The 19,632-nt window shown below is 47.7% G+C and overlaps 1 protein-coding gene across 1 annotated transcript; it reads right to left on the reverse strand.

Moving 5' to 3' along the window:
• Positions 1-5,296: 5,296 nt before the first annotated feature.
• MYCL (MYCL proto-oncogene, bHLH transcription factor) lies at positions 5,297-13,776 on the reverse strand. Its single transcript, XM_035120351.3, has 2 exons — positions 13,051-13,776; positions 5,297-7,393 (listed from the first exon to the last, which is right to left on the reverse strand). The coding sequence occupies exons 1-2, from the start codon at positions 13,532-13,534 to the stop codon at positions 6,801-6,803; spliced, it is 1,077 nt and encodes a 358-aa protein (XP_034976242.3). The 5' UTR covers positions 13,535-13,776; the 3' UTR covers positions 5,297-6,800.
• Between the last annotated feature and the right edge of the window lie 5,856 nt (positions 13,777-19,632).

The raw sequence follows: 19,632 nt of genomic DNA on the forward strand, positions 1-19,632 counted from the left end.
TAAAATGGAGGATGGGAGAAATCATGCATTGAGTTCCTTGAAGGAAAGGTGAGATATCAGTAAATCAAATAAATTGATTAAAAAAGAAAAGAAAAAAAGGCTTCCCATCCCTGCATTAAACCCAAAAGGTTCTTTTTAATCACATCTGTCTATGATGAGGGCTGATGGGGATTATAGCCACATGCAAGGTGATGAAAATGAAGGTTGAGGGAGGGAATATTACCATAGCAACCATATTGGAAGGTAGGGGATCTAACACTGGTAACTGGGTGGGAAGCAGCAGCTCTGCAGAAGCATAAAGAGATGAACTTGTGACCAAAGACAGGGAGAAAGGAATTGTTACTGTAGCAACAGAGTCAGGAAGGAAAAAAAGGATAGGGAGACAGTTGCCAGGGTGATGGAGGCTATCGTCAGGGTAACAGAAGGGGTTCTGTGATTTTCTGCCATGACAACAGAGGAGGAGGCGACTGCTCTTCTCCTAGCAACACACATCTCTTGCCATGGCAACAGAGGGAGAGCAGGGATCCCTTTTCAGAAGCAGGAGAGCTCATTGGCAGAGATGGGATTAGAGCAGCCTCAGCCAAACTGACACAATAATTTACTAACCCAGACACGAACCCACCTCCCCGTCACCCTTTATCCAAGGCGATATGAAAAATGCATGAAGTTTTACTCACCCATGTGTCCAAAATAAATAAATAACACTGCTGTCTGAAAATAAGTAACAATGCTTTCTGAAAAATCATTCAAGATGTTATAGAGGAAGACTCTGAACCAGGCTTTCTTTGTTTATGTGTATATGCCTACACATGCAGTATGTTTGGGATAGTATTATAAGGAAGATCTGTGCTAGATTTTTTTAAAAATGGGCTTCTGGTCCGGTTACACTTTGAAGTCAAAACAAAAAAGGTTCAAAGACTACCTTGTAGAGCATAGGTTTGGCACACAAAAGTTCCCAGGTTCAATCCTCACTGGTGTGTCCAGTTAAACTTTAGGAAGGCAGGTACCTGGACTGAAAAAAATTACTATATATCAGTGGTAGGCTACCTGTTTTGCATGCAGAAGATCCCAGTTTCAGTACCCAACATCTCCAGGTAGGGCTGAGAATGTCCCTTCTGAAACCCTGGAGATTGCTACTAGTCAGTGTTGACCAAGGGTAGGAAGGCTGGAGCCTTCCAGACTTTATCAACCATCCCCAACATCATTGGAACATCTGGCTGGCCACTGTGTAGACAACACTGAATTCAATGGCACAGCTTGGTATAAGCGAGCTTTCAGTGTCCAGTGGTGGCTCCAGGTTTGGGGAGGCCCTTGGGAAGGATCCTTCCACCACCCCTCGCCATTGTGGCATTTGCCGCATACATGCTTTTAATCTGCTTGCTGTCTTGCCAGAATCAATGAGCAAGCAAGTATTGGCAGCTCCTCTTCCTCACCATCACTCCCATTTGCTTGCGCATCCCTTCTGGGTTAGAGCAAGAGGCAGGTAAAAAAGCTGGTTACAATGGCAAAGGGGGGTCATGACAATGGTGGGTGTCTAACCATGTCTGACACTTTTAACACCAGCCTGCCTCTTCCCCAGAGTTTAGGAAGCTGCTGCCAGTCAGAAGGACCACCACCTGGCTAGATCACCTACCAATGGCTGATCAATGTAAAGCCATTTTCTTCCTCCCTGCCACAAAGAGGTGTCTTCTTTCTTCCAACATCCAACACTACCACCCTGGATGCTGTTCTGCTGTCATGTGAAGACTGCTAGGTAGGATCCTGGCAGGGCCACACACCTATAGTTTCCTCCCTTTGGAATTATGATGCTGTTTTTGGTTACGAGTAGAGGTGTGGTTTTATTTCATCACATTTGACAGCCTTAAGTGCTCCACTTTGGCATGTAAAGGCAGGAAGAAACCCTGCAAATAAAGCTCCACTTCATTTCATGAGAATCCTGTTGCTCTCTTCTTCCTATAGAGTATGATTTGCCCAAGCTGAAAACCCACACAAGCCCATGGAATGACAAAAGAGCTGGATGTTTAAGGTTCTTTTGCTCAGTGATACATGTGGTTTACATGCAGGTCTCAGGTTCAGTTCCCAGCATGTTCAGTTTATGAGCTGCTGCTAACCAGAGCCAACAAGGTGCAAGGCATCTTTGTACTTCATAGGTCCCAAGGTGCAATTCATGCTATTGAGATAATTTATAGTTAGCAGTCACTAGCATGAACATTTATTGTGCCATTGAAAAATGAATTGTCAGTCTTCATTAATAAGACTATTTCATTTTGTTTTGGACCTTGACCCAAATTCTAGCTCTGCCACTGGGAGGCTCAGGTAAATCACAACCTCCTACCCAATACCCCATCTGTAAAATGGGAATATCGGTAATCTACCTCACACTGAGCAAACAGAATTGTAAAGCACTTATTTCTATTTCATCAGCAGTGCCTATTTTTAGACGCCACAGAGCTACTGAAGTCCTGAGGCACCTGACCTACATACCTGGTTTTGCAATAGGACTCAGACATGCCCCAACCTCTCCTTAATCCCGATAAAAGAGAAACCTTTTCCCATCTGCTTGTGTAGGATTCATGCTTTGATTTTCCTAAAGTGCTTAGTCATCGTCTACTGCCAAGGGTAGGCAATGTTTTTATGCCAAGGGCCACCTTCCCTCAGGATTGAGGGCCAAATGCCAGGAGAGGGCAGGGGTGTGGCTTAATGAGCCAGGCATGGATTTTTGTATTTTAATATTTTGTTGGAAGTCACCCAGAGTGGCTGGGGGAACCCAGCCAGATGGGCAGGGTATAAATAATAATAAAATAATAATAATAATCTACTCTACAGAGGACTTAGTGGGTTACAGCCCAAAGAGGCTTTCATCCTGGCACCTCAGATTGGAATGCTCAATCCTAGACAGGTCCATTCTCAAATTACATACGTGGAGAGGATTTTCCTTTAGTACAACACACTGATATCGCTGCTGTTCCTAGAAGTGCAACCCGTTCAGCTTGTTCTAAAACTTCTCAGAATGAGGGTAAGAAAACTTGCTTTTTAATGCATTGTGATGAGATATGAGTAAAACCCAAATGTTCTTAGGCCCATTTGCCTTGTTTAAAAGCACCCCCTCAAGTAAAAGTCCTCTTATCTTACCATATTTTCTATGCAAGAACAGCTATTTAAAGACTGCTATGATTCCGGGTCACCTGGCTAGCACTCTTTTCTGCTTTCTGTCTGGACACAATGGTTTGAGGATATCAGCAAAGTGAAATGTGTCCAGAGAATATCAACAAAGATGGTGAGAGGCCTGGAGACAGTCCTGTGAGGAAATGTTGAAGGAAGTGGGTAGGTGAAGTCTGAAGAAAAGATGTGACAGGAGAGCCTTTCAAAACTGTTAAGGTGGCTGTCATATAGAAACAAATTGTCACCATCTGTTGGTTCCAAGGATAGGACCTGAACTGGTAGAGAAATGCTGTATAGACTAGACACAAGGATGAACTTCCTAATGGTGCAAACTGATTCTCCGTGAAAGAGCCTGCCTCTGATAGTGATGGGTTTTTCTTTATTAGAGGTAGTTGAGCTAAGCAGAACCAGGATGGCTCTGACAGAATCAGAGCTGAAAGCACCCCAAAGTTCATCTAGCCCAACCTGCTACCGAGGCAGGAAGTCTGTTTTGCCAGGATTCCTGAGGGGCTCTACGGATATCTTGCCTCCACTTTTGATGGCTCCCAGTAGCAGGCAGACACAGAAAGGAATGCTTGCTGCAGAGAACTGGATCCAACTCTAAGGAGGCCAAAAGATTTAGGGTGCATTAATTCCTACAAAAAAAGAAGATCTTTCAGCTACACTGGTGAACATAGAAATGTGCAGTCAATAAGAAGGGAATGAAAGCAGGGGCAGGAATTTCAGTCAGGTGAGAAGGTGGGCTTAGTGCTTCAGAGAGGGCCTGGTCCATCTCCTAGCAGAGGAAAGATGATGTGCAAATACAGTTATTCACCTCAAATACAGAGCTTTTTTAATTTTCTACTACTGCTGCTGAAATACTGTCTTTCATTAATGTCTTTTTCTTATCCCAAGATCATCATAAGCTTATAGAATACTGTAAAATCCCCCCAGGTCCTATATAAACATAAAAGAATCACCACACATCAAGAATTCCTGCCTACACACACTTTTATTAGCTGCATGTGGATGGGTTGATTCAGCTGCGGGCTGTGACAGCTCTTCTACTACTCCGTTTCCCATGCTCTTCCTTTGGAACACATGCCAGAACTATGCTCCCCTGGTTCTCTTTTTCCAGGATATTGTCCAAACTTTCTCTTGTTCCCTTCCTCTACATAACTAAACAAACATGCATTCAACTAAATTACAAACACTAAGACTGATGTATCTTTGCAGATAAGGGTCTCATCTACCGGGTATTCCTTGGCTCAAAAAGGGAGGGGGGAAAAACAGACTCAGCCTGTCTTTTTTGAGATTCCGTTTATTTAAGAAGTGCGAGGTAACAAAGAAAGTGCTAAGTCTGACCACCCAGCAGTTGAGGCTCTAGCGGGCCAGTCAAGGAACGCCTGAAGGAGCCCCCAATGCATTGTGGGAGACCAGCCTGCGCCCACCAAACTGTGTGCAAGCCAAGATAAAGGGTCATCCATCACCTCCAGCTCTGGCCTCTCCCTACCCAAGAGACAAAGGAGGATGGGTGGGAGGGATCTGCATAAAAGGGAAGGAGGGAGAGAGGGGTAGCCCCAGCCAGCTCAACAAAAGCTGTTAAGGACCTGGCAAAACCAGAGCAAAAAACGCATCACCACATTATCATTGCTTTCTCTTTATGCATGGGTGGAACCTAGCTGTGAGTAAACATCAATTAACACCACACTGCACATTTCCCCCAAAATATATTCATGCAGCCCTTTTATTTCCAGAGAAAGGGAAGGTGGAGGGGGAAAGGCTTCTCTTAGTCTTAAGAATCAGCAGGACACCTTCATTAGAAAACTTCTCTATAGGGGGCAGTTGAAATTACTAGGTTCCCATCTAGGGACTCCCTTACCCACCCACTCTACCAAAACACCCTTAAGATGTCTAATAGTCTCATTATTGGTGCTTGAAACTTGGGACCAGACCCCTGACTTAGGAAATCGTTTTCTAGTCAAAACAGAAGTACTTTTTTCTGCTGAATCTCAGTTTGAACAATCTCATCTACAAAAGCAGTACTGAGAGCCCTCTACCCACTGTTTTATCTTTGAAAAGCTGGGAGGAAAAAGAGAACAAGTATTTTACAAAATAATTTCTAAAAAAAGTATAAAAATAGTATATCTTTAAAAAAAAAGCCACCCAGTATAAAGAATCAGGCAGTCACAACAATGGATTCCAGGATATACAAAACCAAAGATAAGCAGCTGCATTGCCCAAGTGGAAAAATAAGTATGAGGTAAATGAAATCCAAGGTGATCTCAGTGCATTTCCAGTGAAGGAGCAGTTGGGGGGGGAGAGAATGTCTTAAATGCACACATCAAGCCTCTAACAGTTCGAGAGAAGGTTCTGCATCCCTCCATCTCAGATAGAGGAATTACCTGAGTGGCAGATTCAAGGTTGACACAGGAAGACAGCAGTCAGGTCTCATCACTGGACACAACTGATTAGAAGTTCACCTGAATTAATCCCATTGAAATCAATCCACTTTGGGGTCTTTTTTGCTGATGTCATTAAGGGCAGAATCACACCATACATTTTAAAGCACGTGTTTTCAACCAAAGAACCTTGGAAATTTAGTTTGTTGAAGGTGCTGGGAATTCCGGCTCTGTGAGAAACTACAGATGCCAGGATTCTTTGGGGATTGGGTGAGGGAAGTCATCTGCTTTAAGTGTATGGTGTAGATCTGCCCAACATTTTTTTCCACCGCAAGTGTGAAAGGCACTGATCTCAGCCTGAGGGGTTGTCTAGCTGTAGATCTCAAGAAAAGCCAGATTTAAGCTGTCTTCAAGTGTCAGCTGTGAAATAATATAATGTGACATTCTCCACCTGGTACCCTCCAAATGTTTTGGACTACAACTCCCATAAGCCCTAGCCAGGACATAAGTGGCGGCGACATTTAAAAATTCCCATAATAAATTCCAAGAAGGGAAGAGAGCTGTCAATCCTAAACATCGGAAAATAGGGCGGGGGAGTGTGCTTGGGGGTGGAGAAAAGTCTATTGCGTAGGACCATTGTAAAAAAAACAAAACAAATTGCACAAGATATCTGTCTTCTTAAATGCCAGTGGCAAGAAGCAGAGCCTGGGGAGAAAAGAGGGTATGTAGAACTATCCATAGCCAGTGTTTACAATCCAACTTTGACTGGGGGAAACAGAAGAAGCCTCTCGGGAGAGACAACTGCAGGGTCCATCTTTGCCCCAGCTTTAGAAATGTTGACTCAGGCCCCTCTGTCAGAAAGTATTGTGAAGTATTCCACAAGATGCTTTTCCAGAGAAGCACTCAGGCTTCTGGTGATCCCAACCGGAATGGAGGCTCATTCAGCCTGTGCAGAAGTCAGCATTTTGCTGTAGAAGCTGAAGTCTGAGTAGCTACCCCCCCCCCCCCCCGCTCAACTCCACTGCCCTGATCACCATCACTCCTGCACAACTTAGGAGATTCTCCAGCACCCATAAGTGGCTAAGAGAGAAGACCAGGGTGGAAAATAGTGTATGGAATGCAAGCCCCCATTTGTGTGCACCAGCTGCATTGCATTCTGGGATCTGCAAGTCAACAAACCAATTTGTTTTTGTTTGGTCCCCCCCCCCAAAAAAAGTGCAGAGATCAGACTGGCAAGCAGTTTGGAGTTCCTGGCAGCTAATGCGCACTCTTGAGGTATGAAATCCGTTTCAACAGCTGAAGCTGATGCAATTTTAGCAGCTTCTTCTCAGCAACCATCTGCTGCTCTGCTTTGAGTAGTGACTGCAGATACTCTGAAGCTTTGCTCAACACCACCACTTTAGGGGTTTTGGGGCAGGTGGCGAGACCAGGGACCTGGTCCCTCAGCGCCAGGAAACGCGAGCGGAGGTCGTTGCGCCGCTTGCGCTCCAAGTAGTTGTGGTTTTTCCGCTTGGTCACATCTTCACTGTCCGAACTGGGAGCGCTCCCAGATTTCAGGAGGCAAGGTTCAAGAGAGGAAGGCTCTGCCACTTGCCTCAGGGACTGTGCACCATCCTCCTCATCCTCCTCATCCTCCTCCTCCTCTTGACTGCTTTTCTCCAAGGCAGCCGTGCAGGAGCAAGCCTCGGGTGGTGAGCGGGCTGCATAATTGTGCTGCTGCTGGTGGATGGATATATGGAAACGTTTCATGCAAGGGTCCAAGGGGTCAGCCCGCACAGTGATGGTGACCGGCTTCCTCACACCCAGCGACTGCCTCTTCTCAACCGTCACCACGTCAATTTCTTCCCCTTCTGTGTACAAACAAGAGGGAACAACCCATTAAACCTTGGCAAACACCACAGGCTGTTTCAGGTAGTAACACACAAGTTAGCACACCAGGGTGGGTTTCATGCATCTAACCAGGTGCCCCCCCCCAGATGTTTTGTACCACAGCTCCCATCAGCCTCAGCCACTTTGGCCAATGGACAGGGATGATGGGAAGTATAGCCCAACACCTGGAGAGAGGTCATGGGAGAGAGGTCTGGTTTCAGATGCCCTTGGAAAAGATTTGCTCATTTATTGGTTTTACACCCCACCTTTTTACCACCACAAAAACCAAGGCAACATACATACATTCAAGCTGTACTGAGGTTACAAGGCAGCCTCACTGACTAGACTCAATCTGCTTTGCTTCAAAGCCAGCTCTGTACATCAAGTGGAACTGGATTTCTCAAAGGGTCTGGGACAGATTCCCTGTTCCTTATTCTAAACAGAGCTGCATGAGGCATCTAAAGAAGGAACCAACCTTTTTATGCCATTGCAAGATGTAACAAGGTGGTGGTTCAAGCATTTTGAGGGAGGGGATGTTCAGGAGCATAAAACCATGCAGCTCCATTTCAAATAAGAATTTGGGAAGCAGTAACCAACATCAGCTGCATGACAGGAGGAACAGCACATTTGGGGCAAGTCATCACTTTCCCAGACCTGAGCTATTAAAGGCTTCCTTAAGAGTTCTACTGAAGCCTCTCTACTTTCCTCCTTCCTGAATCCCAAATGCACACACACACAGGGTGGTGACAAAGGTTGCTCAAATATCAGTGGAGAATGATGAAGAAGAGGTGGGGACCTGCACCAAATGTTGTGGGCAGGGGTGGGGGGTGGGGACTGAAAACAAAAGGGCATGGCTTTCTTTTAACCCCTGGCTCCAGCGATGCTATGAAATCTGTTTCTGCAGAATCAGCAAAGAGCCCACCTACTGATTTCTTACTATTGAGCACTGAGGCCAACTGGGGACAGGTGGGCGAGCTTCCTCTTCATCTCTTTTGGTTCCTGAAGCTACCACATACAGCAGAGGCTGAAGTAGGAAAGGTAGGCATGGTTCCAGCAAGGTAGGCATGGTTCCAGAAACAAATCTCACCCTGTAAGCTGCTTTATTTTGAGGGCAAAGACTAGATTCTTAACCTTTAGCATTTACTGAAAGGATGAGTGGTCTGATCTACTTTCTCTCAAGCAGCCTGACTTGGTGCTATTGCAAAGTCCTGAGCAAATGTAATTCCTGCAAGAATCCTGTGGTATTAGGAGCTTCATTCTGGGGAGGGATGAACATTTCTGTCCCCAAGGGTCTGTTAACAATTGCAGTGGAATGGAGGTTTTTTGTCTTTGTGTCTCCGGAGGGGAGGGGAGGCTTTCCCAAAGGCTATTGTAAGGGACAAAACCCCAGGCTATCATCAAGGCATTCCTATGCTCCCCATCCCCAATTAAAAAGACTGGGGGCAATAGTCACCATTGGCCTGGAACAAAGTTTACTGCTAAAGCTCTATCTCTCCCCCACCCTCCACCCCCAAGGCTCTTTCATTGCCTATTGGAATTGTAAATGAAGCAGGGAATGGGGAGAGATGGCCTTTGCCCCTACAGCTTCACACTTCAGGAGGGATTTGCTACTTTTCAGAAGTAGTAAATCCTGTTCAAAGGGTTCCATTCCCCTGCACAAACAGCCTCCCCAACACACACAGTGGGCAGCCCTCCCCACTTAGCCAGAGATGCACAGAAAGGATCTCAGCACCTCCCCATCCAGTATACAGGTAGGGGGTGGGAAGAGAAGGTCCTTTAAAGGCCTTTGCACAGAAGGCTTGAGTGACTTTCAAAAGATGCAAGTTATACAGCCTTCAGACAAAGTGGTCAAAGTTTTTTAAAAGAAAGAAGTTTAAGGGGAAAGGTTATCACAGTAGAAAACAAAGAGATCGGTTCTGAACTCACAAAGCGAAGTCCCGCTAGTCTGCATGAGCAAGAAATCAGCCATCTGGTTTACTGGTTTACTATCTGTGTTGGCTGGAATTAAGTTCTGCTGAGGACAATGGGACTTGTATGCCTAAGACAGCCTGTGGCAGGTTGCACATAGACAATGTTTCCTAGAAACTGACCAAGGGCCCTTGTGGAGAAAACTACAGGAGGCACCTTTTTCACAGAAATACACAATGAAAATGATTTCAATTTACACAGAAGGTGGCGTTGTGCCTACTTAAGAGTTGGAGTCATTCAAAGCATGTCTCCAGCATTTCACATGCCGCCTACTAAGGGTCCTCTTGCTTGCTCTCAGGAAACAAGGCACATAGACAGTTTTCTGTGGGGTGCATGTCTAAGAACCACTCTTACAAGGTTCTGTGACAGCTCGCTATCATGAGGCCTCCACGAGAGTGCAAGATACTCTTGTCCTCCTTTTTCAAAAGCTTAAGCACCATCATATGCACCTCATGTCACAAATGGGGAATGGTGCAAAAAAATTAATACTCTTCAGATACATGGGTGGGAGGAATTCACTGCTTCTATCAAGTCAGCTCATGATGGCCAGCACTGATGCAGAAGCACCAAGTTGCACCCCCCCTGAGATTGAGGGTGTGCAGATGCACATTGTGCTTGTGTGATGTCATACATGCAACATTGTCATCTGCAGAAGCCGGCCACTGAAGCTGAGATGTGCAACTGGTCCCCTTCCAACAAATGATGGGGCCAAAGACACCTCAGCCCCCTAGAGTTGGCATACCTGCACTGATGGGAGTTGTAGTCCAAAAGACCTGGAGAGCACCAGGTTGGGGAAGAATGGCATAGCGGAAGTCAGCAGTGTTATTCTACCCCATCTCTGTGCCAGAGGTTCCAAGGCATTAAAGTCCATGGCAAATGGAGAATCACAGCCAGACAATGGTAGCAGCAGAGCATACAGTGGGCACTCCAGCCTGCTCTATCTGCTGAATTCTATGGGCAGGGAAAGGTCCCCTGCAGCAGGCTCAGTTTCAGTAGGGCTCGTGCTCCACACCCTCCCAACCCTCCACAGAAGTTCTCATCCACAGTGCACACTATCTGGTGCCCCCAATTGCATTGTTTAAGCCTTGTTTCTGCCTCCATGGATTTATAAATAAAGAACACAGGCCAGCTATGCCCCCACTTTGCCTTCCCCCCACTTGCTTTGCATTTTTAAGTGCTCTCCTTCTAAAACTTGCATTGGGCAAACAATCAGCACTTTCCCATTAATAAAAAAGGTGTGACTCAGTTAGAACAACCTTCTCCAAGCATCCTGGCAATCAGCCAATAGCAGTGCTCTCAGTGGCATAGTGAACTATTGAGAGTGCACACACACAAACACTTGCATCTGTTGCTTTTTGTCCCAGGAATCATGTGACTGGCTGGGGAAAAAACAGCATTTGAAGGAGGAGCCTAGATGCTGATGGGGGTGAAAAGTCCAGGTCAGCAAGGGCAAGCACAATTAAATAAATCAATAACATTCCCCGCCCCTTCTGCTAATTGAGATTAAGACCTGCTTCTCCTAATGTAATTAAATCTTATACCCAATTTGTTTCTCAACCCAAGCCCTATTCAAGCTCTGTAGTGAGTCATATAAGCAGTCACTGCTTACCCAGTGACTCAGCCCTACAAGGATTAACAAGAAGGCCAGAGTATTAGAAAGTGTGCCCATTTCAAGGCTATGTCAGTTTTTCAAGGGATAACACATGCCACAAGTTTATTTATAGCAATGTTAACCCTGAACACAATATTCACGTGGTGTTCTAGTTGAGGCTGTTGGGAGTTGCAGTCCAAGCAACCTGAAACAGATGAGAGTTTGCGGGGGGGGGGGGAGGGGGGACCAGGTTGGCAAAGGTTGCTAGAGGCTCACAAAGAAGATTGCCCCCTAAAGATGTTGGTGTGTACAGAAACCCCTGGTATTATTCTGTGGTTTGCCTACAAATGAGGACTAGATGTGCAAGCATTTTAAAAACATAAGATTTAAAAGCATTGAAATCAGATTAACCAAACAAATGGGGCTGGGGGAGAAGGAAGAGGTTGTGAAATTTCCTTCCTTAAAGAGACTTAAAAAGACAGAGGCAGGCTTCTAGGTGTGAATAGTTCAAGCCTGCATAGGAAGCTATCTAATACTGTACCAAGTCAGCATTGTCTAGAATTCTATAATGACTAGTAACAGCTTACTAGGATTTGAAAGGATGATTCTCAGTTCTACTTGGAGATGCCAGAGGTTGAATTTTGAACCTTCGCCATACAAAGGTATCTCAGAACTACGGTTCTTCCCCATTGGTGTTTATTCCTGCATTGCAAGGGGTTGGGTCTAGATCAGGCATCCCCAAACTGCGGCCCTCCAGATGTTTTGGACTACAATTCCCATCTTCCCCAACCACTGGTCCTGTTAGTTAGGGATCATGGGAATTGTAGGCCAAAACATCTGGAGGGCCGCAGTTTGGGGATGCCTGGTCTAGATGACTCTTTGGATCCCTCCCAACTCTATCATTCTGTGTCCTAATGTTCCTACATCCCAGAGCACTTCAAAGACAGAAAGGTGGGTCTTTATGATCTGTGATCCCATTCACACACACACACTGCCCCTGCATGCCTCTATCAGAGGATAGCTGAACAGCAACTCTTGTGCCAATAATCAAATGGAAATGACTTTGCTCCCCCAACCTACGGCCCCCAAATGTTTTGGACTACAACTCCCACCAGCACCAGCCAGTGGAGATGCTGTTTTGGACTGATCTAGGGTAGCACACTCAGCAAAGTAATGACTACATGTCAACTGATGCACTTATTACAACACAAGCATAGATGTGGGCACTTATGCCACAAAACCTTTGTATCATGCATAATATGGCTGGTTCCCCTTGGCTACAGAACCTGACCTGAGGTTGCATTCAACATATTGGGGGAAGAGGGGGGGGGTATGCAACACAATTCATGTATTTCCCAGGTCAAATCCTTCCAGAGCCTTTGTCCATCACAGGTCCATTGTGGCAACCCTCCAGACTCCACAAGCCTAAGAAACCTGCAACACCAACCAAGCCAAACCTTTTCAAGCTTCAGACACAGGTTTGTTGACAGTGCTTACAACCTGAACCAGGAAACTCTGGAGAAACCCATCCTGCTGAAACTGCTCAAAGAAATGCTCTGTATCTTGTGCCCCCCCCCCCAACCTCCTGGAGTGGTGGAAGGAGTTGTGCAAGTGGTGCCTTTTCTTCTCTTTTAGGTCCTGCCCCAGGCACACCCCCTCCCTCGTCCGCTGTGCTGAAGGGTGCTAAATTGGGAGAGGTTGGAGGAGGAAGCAAGACAGATGGGTTGGGCTCAGCACGTTATGCAAGTCCCAGCAGCAGCCTTGGGAAGCTGGGCCAGGACGACAATGCACACTTCCCCCTGAAAGTAGAACCTCTGGTGAAGAAGTGGGGCGGGAGGGGGGCAGAGTAAATGCAAGAGCTCGGAATATTTTGCAATAAAAGATCCCTCCAAGGGTTCTGCAGAATTCTGCACGGAGAACTGGGAAGACAGGGGGCGCAGTCCAAGGGGCGCCACGGGAAATTAAGAGCGAGCGGAGCCTTTTGTCCCGGGAGAGAAACTTTCGGCGCCCAGCCAGAGCTGGAGGACTGGGTGTCCCTGGGGGGAGCCGTGCGGCCCCCCGGCCCGGAGGCAGCCTTACCCGATTCGCTTTGGCTCTCGGAGCCGGAGGAGGCCGGGAGCTTGCAGTCGGCGGGCCAGGTGAAGACGGCGCCGGGGGCCACGCACTGCCCGCCCAGCGCTGCGTCGTGCGGCGCTTGGGCGGCGATAGGGGCGGCGGCGGCTGGCGGGCCCTGTGCTGGCGGCTTGGCGGTCAGCTTCTCGCCCATGGCTTTCTCCAGGCGCTCGCGGGCCGAGAAGCCGCTCCACATGCAGTCGCGGAGGACGAAGGCGCTCAGGTTGCCCAGCAGCCGGCCGGGCTCCAGCAGGTAGTCGGCGGCCGCATCCTCGGCGGGGCCCGGCGCCAGCGGCGAGGCCGGCGGACTGGGCAGCAGCTCGAACTTCTTCCAGATGTCCTCGCTGGGCGCACTCGAGCGGTGGAAGTCGTCGCCGGGCGACTCGTAGTGGTCGTAGAAGTAGGGCGGCGCCGGCGGCGCCTGAGGCAGCTGAGGCGGGTCGAGCTCCATGGCTTGCCCGCTTCCCACCTGCGATGGACGCTCACCTGAGCGCAGCGCGCGGGCGGGCGCGCTCCTCCGCCTGGAAAAGTGCAAGCGGCAGACCCGCCGGGCTCTTTCAACTAAGAGGGCGGTGCCGCCACCGCCGCCTGGCTTGGTAGCTTAGCCTTTCCGTGCTTGCTCGCCCGCTCCGCTCCCGAAATCGCGGCTTTTCCCGCTTCCCCGCCCCCCCACAAAGCGACCCAGTCGGGATCGAGGCGCATTGTTCGCTCGCTCCCTTATATCGCGTCTGATGCCTCGAGCCCCGCCCGCGCCACAAGCCGAACCAATTAGGAGCGCTAGATTTGCACAAGGGGGCGGGGGCAGACAGCGGCTCTCCCCGCGGGAGCTGCTCGAGTTGGCCCACCTTGCTGCGAAGGGAGCGGGCGAGCCCAGCTGGAGGTGGAGAGCTGCTGCTGTTGGGGCACATCGCCAGGGCTTCTAGACAGGTGTTTATCGTGAGATCGGCGCTCTGCATACAGACAAAAAAGAAGAAGAAAAGTGCAACGCCTATACACATACCTGGCATCAAAATACCAGCCCGTTTAATCCATATTTACCCTTTCTGGACAAAAGCCGTTAGGCAAAAACAAACCTGTTGCTAGCCTAATGGCCCTTTTGCAATAGCTCAACAAAGTATTTGCAAAGTATGTCCCCTTCTTGGGGGAAAGCAGTAGCTCAATAGTACAGCATCTTCTTTACATGCAAAAGGTCCCTGGTTCAATCCCTAACATCTCCAGGCAGGGCTGGGAGAAATTCCCTTCCTGAAATTCTGCAGAGCTGCTACCAGTCAGTGTGGACCAGGCATCCCCAAACTGCGGCCCTCCAGATGTTTTGGCCTACAACTCCCATGATCCCTAGCTAACAGGACGAGTGGTCGGGGAAGATGGGAATTGTAGTCCAAAACATCTGGAGGGCCCAAGTTTGGGGATGCCTGGTGTGGACGATGCTGAACAAGATGGACCAGTAAAATACAGCTTCCCACGTTCCTATCGTGAGCAGTTTAGGCATAACCAGGAAGCAAGACTCTCTGCACATACTCAGTGGTACTATTATTTACATGTCCTAGGACAGAAATTAAGCTCTATTATTCATATTACTCTATGACCAAAGCTATACCACTAAACCACCAGGATGGCTTCCAAATCCAATGCATGTTCAGCCCAGGCAGATCAGGAAAAACAACACCACCAGAAAGTACGCAAGTTGTGTAAAGATAGCATACATGCCCACCAATTAGGGACTGTGTCGCTTATGCCACACATGGTTGGAGGGAGGCAACCCACCAACAGAGGCCACCCTGTGGCCATGTCCGTCAAGTCACCACACCTACAACAGACAAAAAACACAGAACTACGCAGCAACCACCAGCACAGCCAAAGGAGCCCTATAGTGTTGTCTGTTAAAGCAGCCATCAACACCGTGGGGAAGTTACTGGTTCATGTGATACCATGCGCAGTTTGCAAAACAGCCACATAAATATATACAGGAGGCTGCCAATCAATTCTTTATTTCTTTCTTTCCCACAAGGCATCATTAATTGAAAAGGGGATAGTCAGTTAAGTTGTGGATACACTAAAACAAGGATGCAGACATACTCCCAGGAGCACTGGTTCAGATACTGCCAGGGGAAATTAGACTTCCTGAGCAGGTGAGGCAAAGAGTGGAGCTTCTCCTAAGGTTCCTGATGTAGCAATTCCATTGGTCTGACTGCTTCTGGGGGCTCCAGGCTGTTCCAGTCTGATTGGTCAGTTGCCTGCCAATCAGGTTCTGGCCCTACCCCCAGGTAGTTGCCCCTCTCTACCTTGTTGACAGCGCTGCTCCTTCCTGTGCCTTACAAGCATATAACTGGGCTGCACTAGGATAATGGAGAAATACTCAACCATTATTTAATACCATGGTATGCAGAATAAGAATAGGAATCATAAGGCAACCATGTTTTTGAACTTAACCGTAACTTTTTTTAGCATACTGTCTGATAAAAGATTCTGAGTAACTTAAAAGCTCACTCACAACCCAGGGAGTCTTGGTCTTAAATGTGAGATAGTATTCTTAATGTTCCTGTTCCCATTGTTGTGGTGGTGTGTGTTTTAAAACAACAACAGAATAACCTGGGTTGTTTAATGAATCTATAGCTTTATTTGTTTGCAGAGAGCTTAGAGGATCTTGGCTATTTAATGACCATTCATCCTGATTTGTTTGTGAGGAAATTAGATGAAGTTGCATTGAGCAAGTGTTATCCCAAACTTTCCAGCACATTTTCCCATCACTTTCCTTATCATAAAAAGTCCAGTTTTTAAGTAAAGCAGATTTGTTTCGCAGGAGCTCCAGATCAGCTTTAATTGTACTACATGCATTGCGGGTATGTGATTAAATCTCACCCCAAAATAACAATAGTTTTGATTTGGTTTGATTAACACAAGCATGTCAATGGATGCCAATGAATTGTTTAGGGTGCTGAAGTTTAACTCACTGTTCAATGCTACCATCGTCTGGTGACTTGATGGCATTGCATTGGGAAATTTTTCTACATTGGAAGCTTCAAACTCAAAGGGGATGGGGGAGCCAGACTCCTTGCAAAGCAGTTGCTAGTACTGTAATAGGCTGCACTCAATTGTTTTTGCTGCCCCTTGCTGGACTAGCTTGTTGAGTTCTGCCTCTATCTTGGGCTGCAAAGTGAATGGCACGCGTCTTGGCTTGAGGCGAACTGGAGCCACCCCTTGGTCAGGGCTGGTGTGTCCATTCAGGCGACCTAGGCAGCTGCCTAGGGCGCCAGAATGGAGGGGGTGCTGGCCCCCCCAGTGCTGAGTGGCTTCAGGCCGCTCTCCAGAGGCACGGCTTCAGGCTGCTCTCCGGAGGCGCGCGGGAGCGCGAGCCTGGGGCCACCTTGCTGCGCCTGTCAGCTGTAATCTGTAGAGCGGCTTCAGGACGCTATCCCGAGGCGTGCATGTGCCTCTACAGACTACAGCTGACAGGCGCAGCGAGGTTGCCCCAGGCCCGCGCTCCTACACGAAGCTCCAGAGGCGCGCCTGGAGCCTGGGACCACCTCCCCACACCTCTCAGCTGTTTTTTATTTTATTTTTTCTTTTCTACTTTTCCTACTTTTTATTTATATTTTTTCTATTTTTTGTTTTTGTTTTTATTTATTTATTTTGGGGGGGGCGCCAGAAGGTGATCTCGCCTAGGGTGCAAAAAACCCTAGCACCGGCCCTGCACTTGGTCCAACTCAAAGTTAATGGGAGGCCCTTCATAGCACCCCACTGCCATCAAATAATGATGTGAACGCCCCATAAAGCTTATCAAATGTTTCTGGGGCTATTGTTATTGTGTTCAGCCCAGAGATGCCCATCCCTTAAGCAGGAAACCAGTCTGTTCCCAAGAGGCTGGTGCGCTTTCCTTTGGCGATCACCAGCTTACGTACGGCCCTTTTGTCTTTAAAGTTAACATTGACGGAACACATTCCAAGGATGTGTATTCGGCTGGCTGAGTAAGATTGTAATGTGGCACGGCCCTTTTGTCTTTAAAGTTAACATTGACGGAACACATTCCAAGGATGTGTATTCGGCTGGCTGAGTAAGATTGTAATGTGGCGGGGAAAGGTTCCAATGGAGGAAACTTATCCCTAGAAAAACGACCTCGCTGTCCGAGACGATTGTAAACCCCGAACCGGAATCTACCTCCATCTGGCAAGGGTGGCCCTCGATGCTGACCCGGACTGATGCTTTCCCCTGAGCAGGGAACTGGACGGTCTTGCCCTCTATCTCGGTGAGGTAGTTGTAGTTGTCCAACACGTGCGTTGATGCACTTGCCTGTCGCCAGAATGGTCGCGGAGATCCTGATGTTCGTCCAGTAGCCGACCTGCATACCCGAGCAATGTGGCCCATTTTACTGCATGCGCGGCACATGATGTTACGGAATCGGCTGTTCCGACGTTCATGTGCCCCACTGCAACCCGGGCATTCTAGCTTTTTTCCTTTTGTTCCAGATGAACCAAGCCTCAGGGATCCAACTCCGCGGGAGGGACTCTGGGACGGGCTGGACTCCTGGCTGCTCAAAGCGTGAGCTGCCTCTGTTGCTGGCCTGGCACTTCGTTGTGGGGTGTTTTGCTTCTCTCCCTCTGTGGTCTCATTGGCTACGGCCTCGCACACAGCTGTTGCTAGATCCACCTCTTCCCTAGTGGCAATCCGACATCGGGCTTTACTACTGCTCAGGCCTCCAATGAACTGATCAAGCAGCGCTTCCTCGAGGGCCACGAAATGACAGTGCCTCACCAGGACCTTCAGCTCTGCAAGGAATATGGAGACCGATTCACCATCCTTCTGCCTCCTATTATGGTTGCTGCTGGGGCAAGGTGCCTCATAAGCTGGTCCGTGATCTGCTTCAGCATTGCTGTTTCTAGTGTGAGAGGAGCCACCAAGCCTCGGGCCAACTCGAAAACCTCAGCCCCGCAGCAACTCAGGAAGACTGCCTTTTTCCTGTTGTCGTTGGTGATTCCTTGCACGACAGGCAGCAGTGAAACTGAAACGTTGGAGATATGAATCCCAGGCTTCTGCGGTTCCCGATTTAAATGGCTCAATGATTTTACTCCCTGCCATGGTGTACTCAGGAGCGTCTATGACTTCTTCCTCCTCTTCTTCTGACTCCGGATGCTGACCTCTGACATCCATTCACGGCAAGCCAGATCCCACCTTCGTTGCCAGAATGTTGTGTAGTGGGTATTCAGTGATTTCAGCCTGGTGCAAATAAGAAGCTGGAGGCGAGGATCTGGTACAACATCTCTTTATTTCAAAGAACAGGTGAGAGCCAGAACACAGGAATGGGGAAAACGGGGGCTTACTGTATATAATAACAGAGGACTTACATTTTGGCGGGAACCAATGGCACGGATTCCCTCCCGCGGAAACCAATCCAGTAGAGGATCCAAATCCTGCACCCTGAACCAGCAAATGATAGACGTTCCCACTGGAACTTGTACATTCAAATAAACTCTGTAATACAATACAATAAACTCTATACATACTGTACTTGGCTGTGCTATTACTTTAATACAGTCGTACCTCGGGTTGCGAACACCTCGGGTTGCGAACACCTCGGGTTACGAACTGCGCAAACCCGGAAGTGTTTTCGCCGTGTGTGTGTGTGCAGAAGCGGCGTGCGCGCTTTGCGCATGCGCAAAACAGTGGTTCGGGCCTTTTTCGGGTTACGAACTTTTCGGGTTACGAACAGCGACCCGGAACGGATCGTGTTCGTAACCCGAGGTACCACTGTACACAACACCCAGAATGGCACTGTAGGCTAGCTTCTAAAATGCCTTTTGCTATACAGTACAGCTCCAATGTGTTGCCAAAATGAGTCAGTGTGGTGCAGCAGTTAGGGCACTGGACTAGGACTTTGATGGATCCTCATAATTTTTACAAGCACTCCCTCCCCAAACCACCATCAAACGGAAGCTGGCATTGATTCCTATGTGGTCTACTGTTGTTTGCCTTTGTATTCCATCCTTTCTCTATTGCGCTTAGCATGGCATACACAAGTATGGGGGTTACCTCACTTTATCCTCATAATAAATTGTGAAGTAGGCTGCACTCAGGCACTGACTAGCTCAATGTCACCTAGTGAGTTTTATAGCAGATCAAGGATGTCACCTAGTGAGTTTTATAGCAGATCAAGTCCCAACACGGTGACCACTGACAGTGCAATTTGCAGTCTCGCTATTCTATTTATTTAAAATGTGTATAGACTAATTTTTGAACAAATTGTTTCCAAAGTGGTTTCCAAAAATATACACAAACCATTGTACAGTTTGAAAACCAGTTTAAACAGAATTAATTACTGTACCAAATGTTATTAAAATCAGCATGAACTAATATGACCAACTTGATTCTAAGAAATTGGGTTATTCTATGTGCTACTGCTATTTTCAGTTCATATATCTATATTTATATAAAGGAAAACTATTTGTAAAACATCAAGCGGGGGAGGGAAAAATATGTACTTCATGTATGCCAGACTACTATAAAATATGGGTGTTCTACCATATGCCTCATTATTTGTGTAATCAGTAAAGTCAC

Source organism: Zootoca vivipara, chromosome 6 (genome assembly GCF_965207765.1).
Source record: "Zootoca vivipara chromosome 6, rZooViv2.hap1.1, whole genome shotgun sequence".
In the NCBI taxonomy this organism is placed as follows: domain Eukaryota; kingdom Metazoa; phylum Chordata; class Lepidosauria; order Squamata; family Lacertidae; genus Zootoca; species Zootoca vivipara.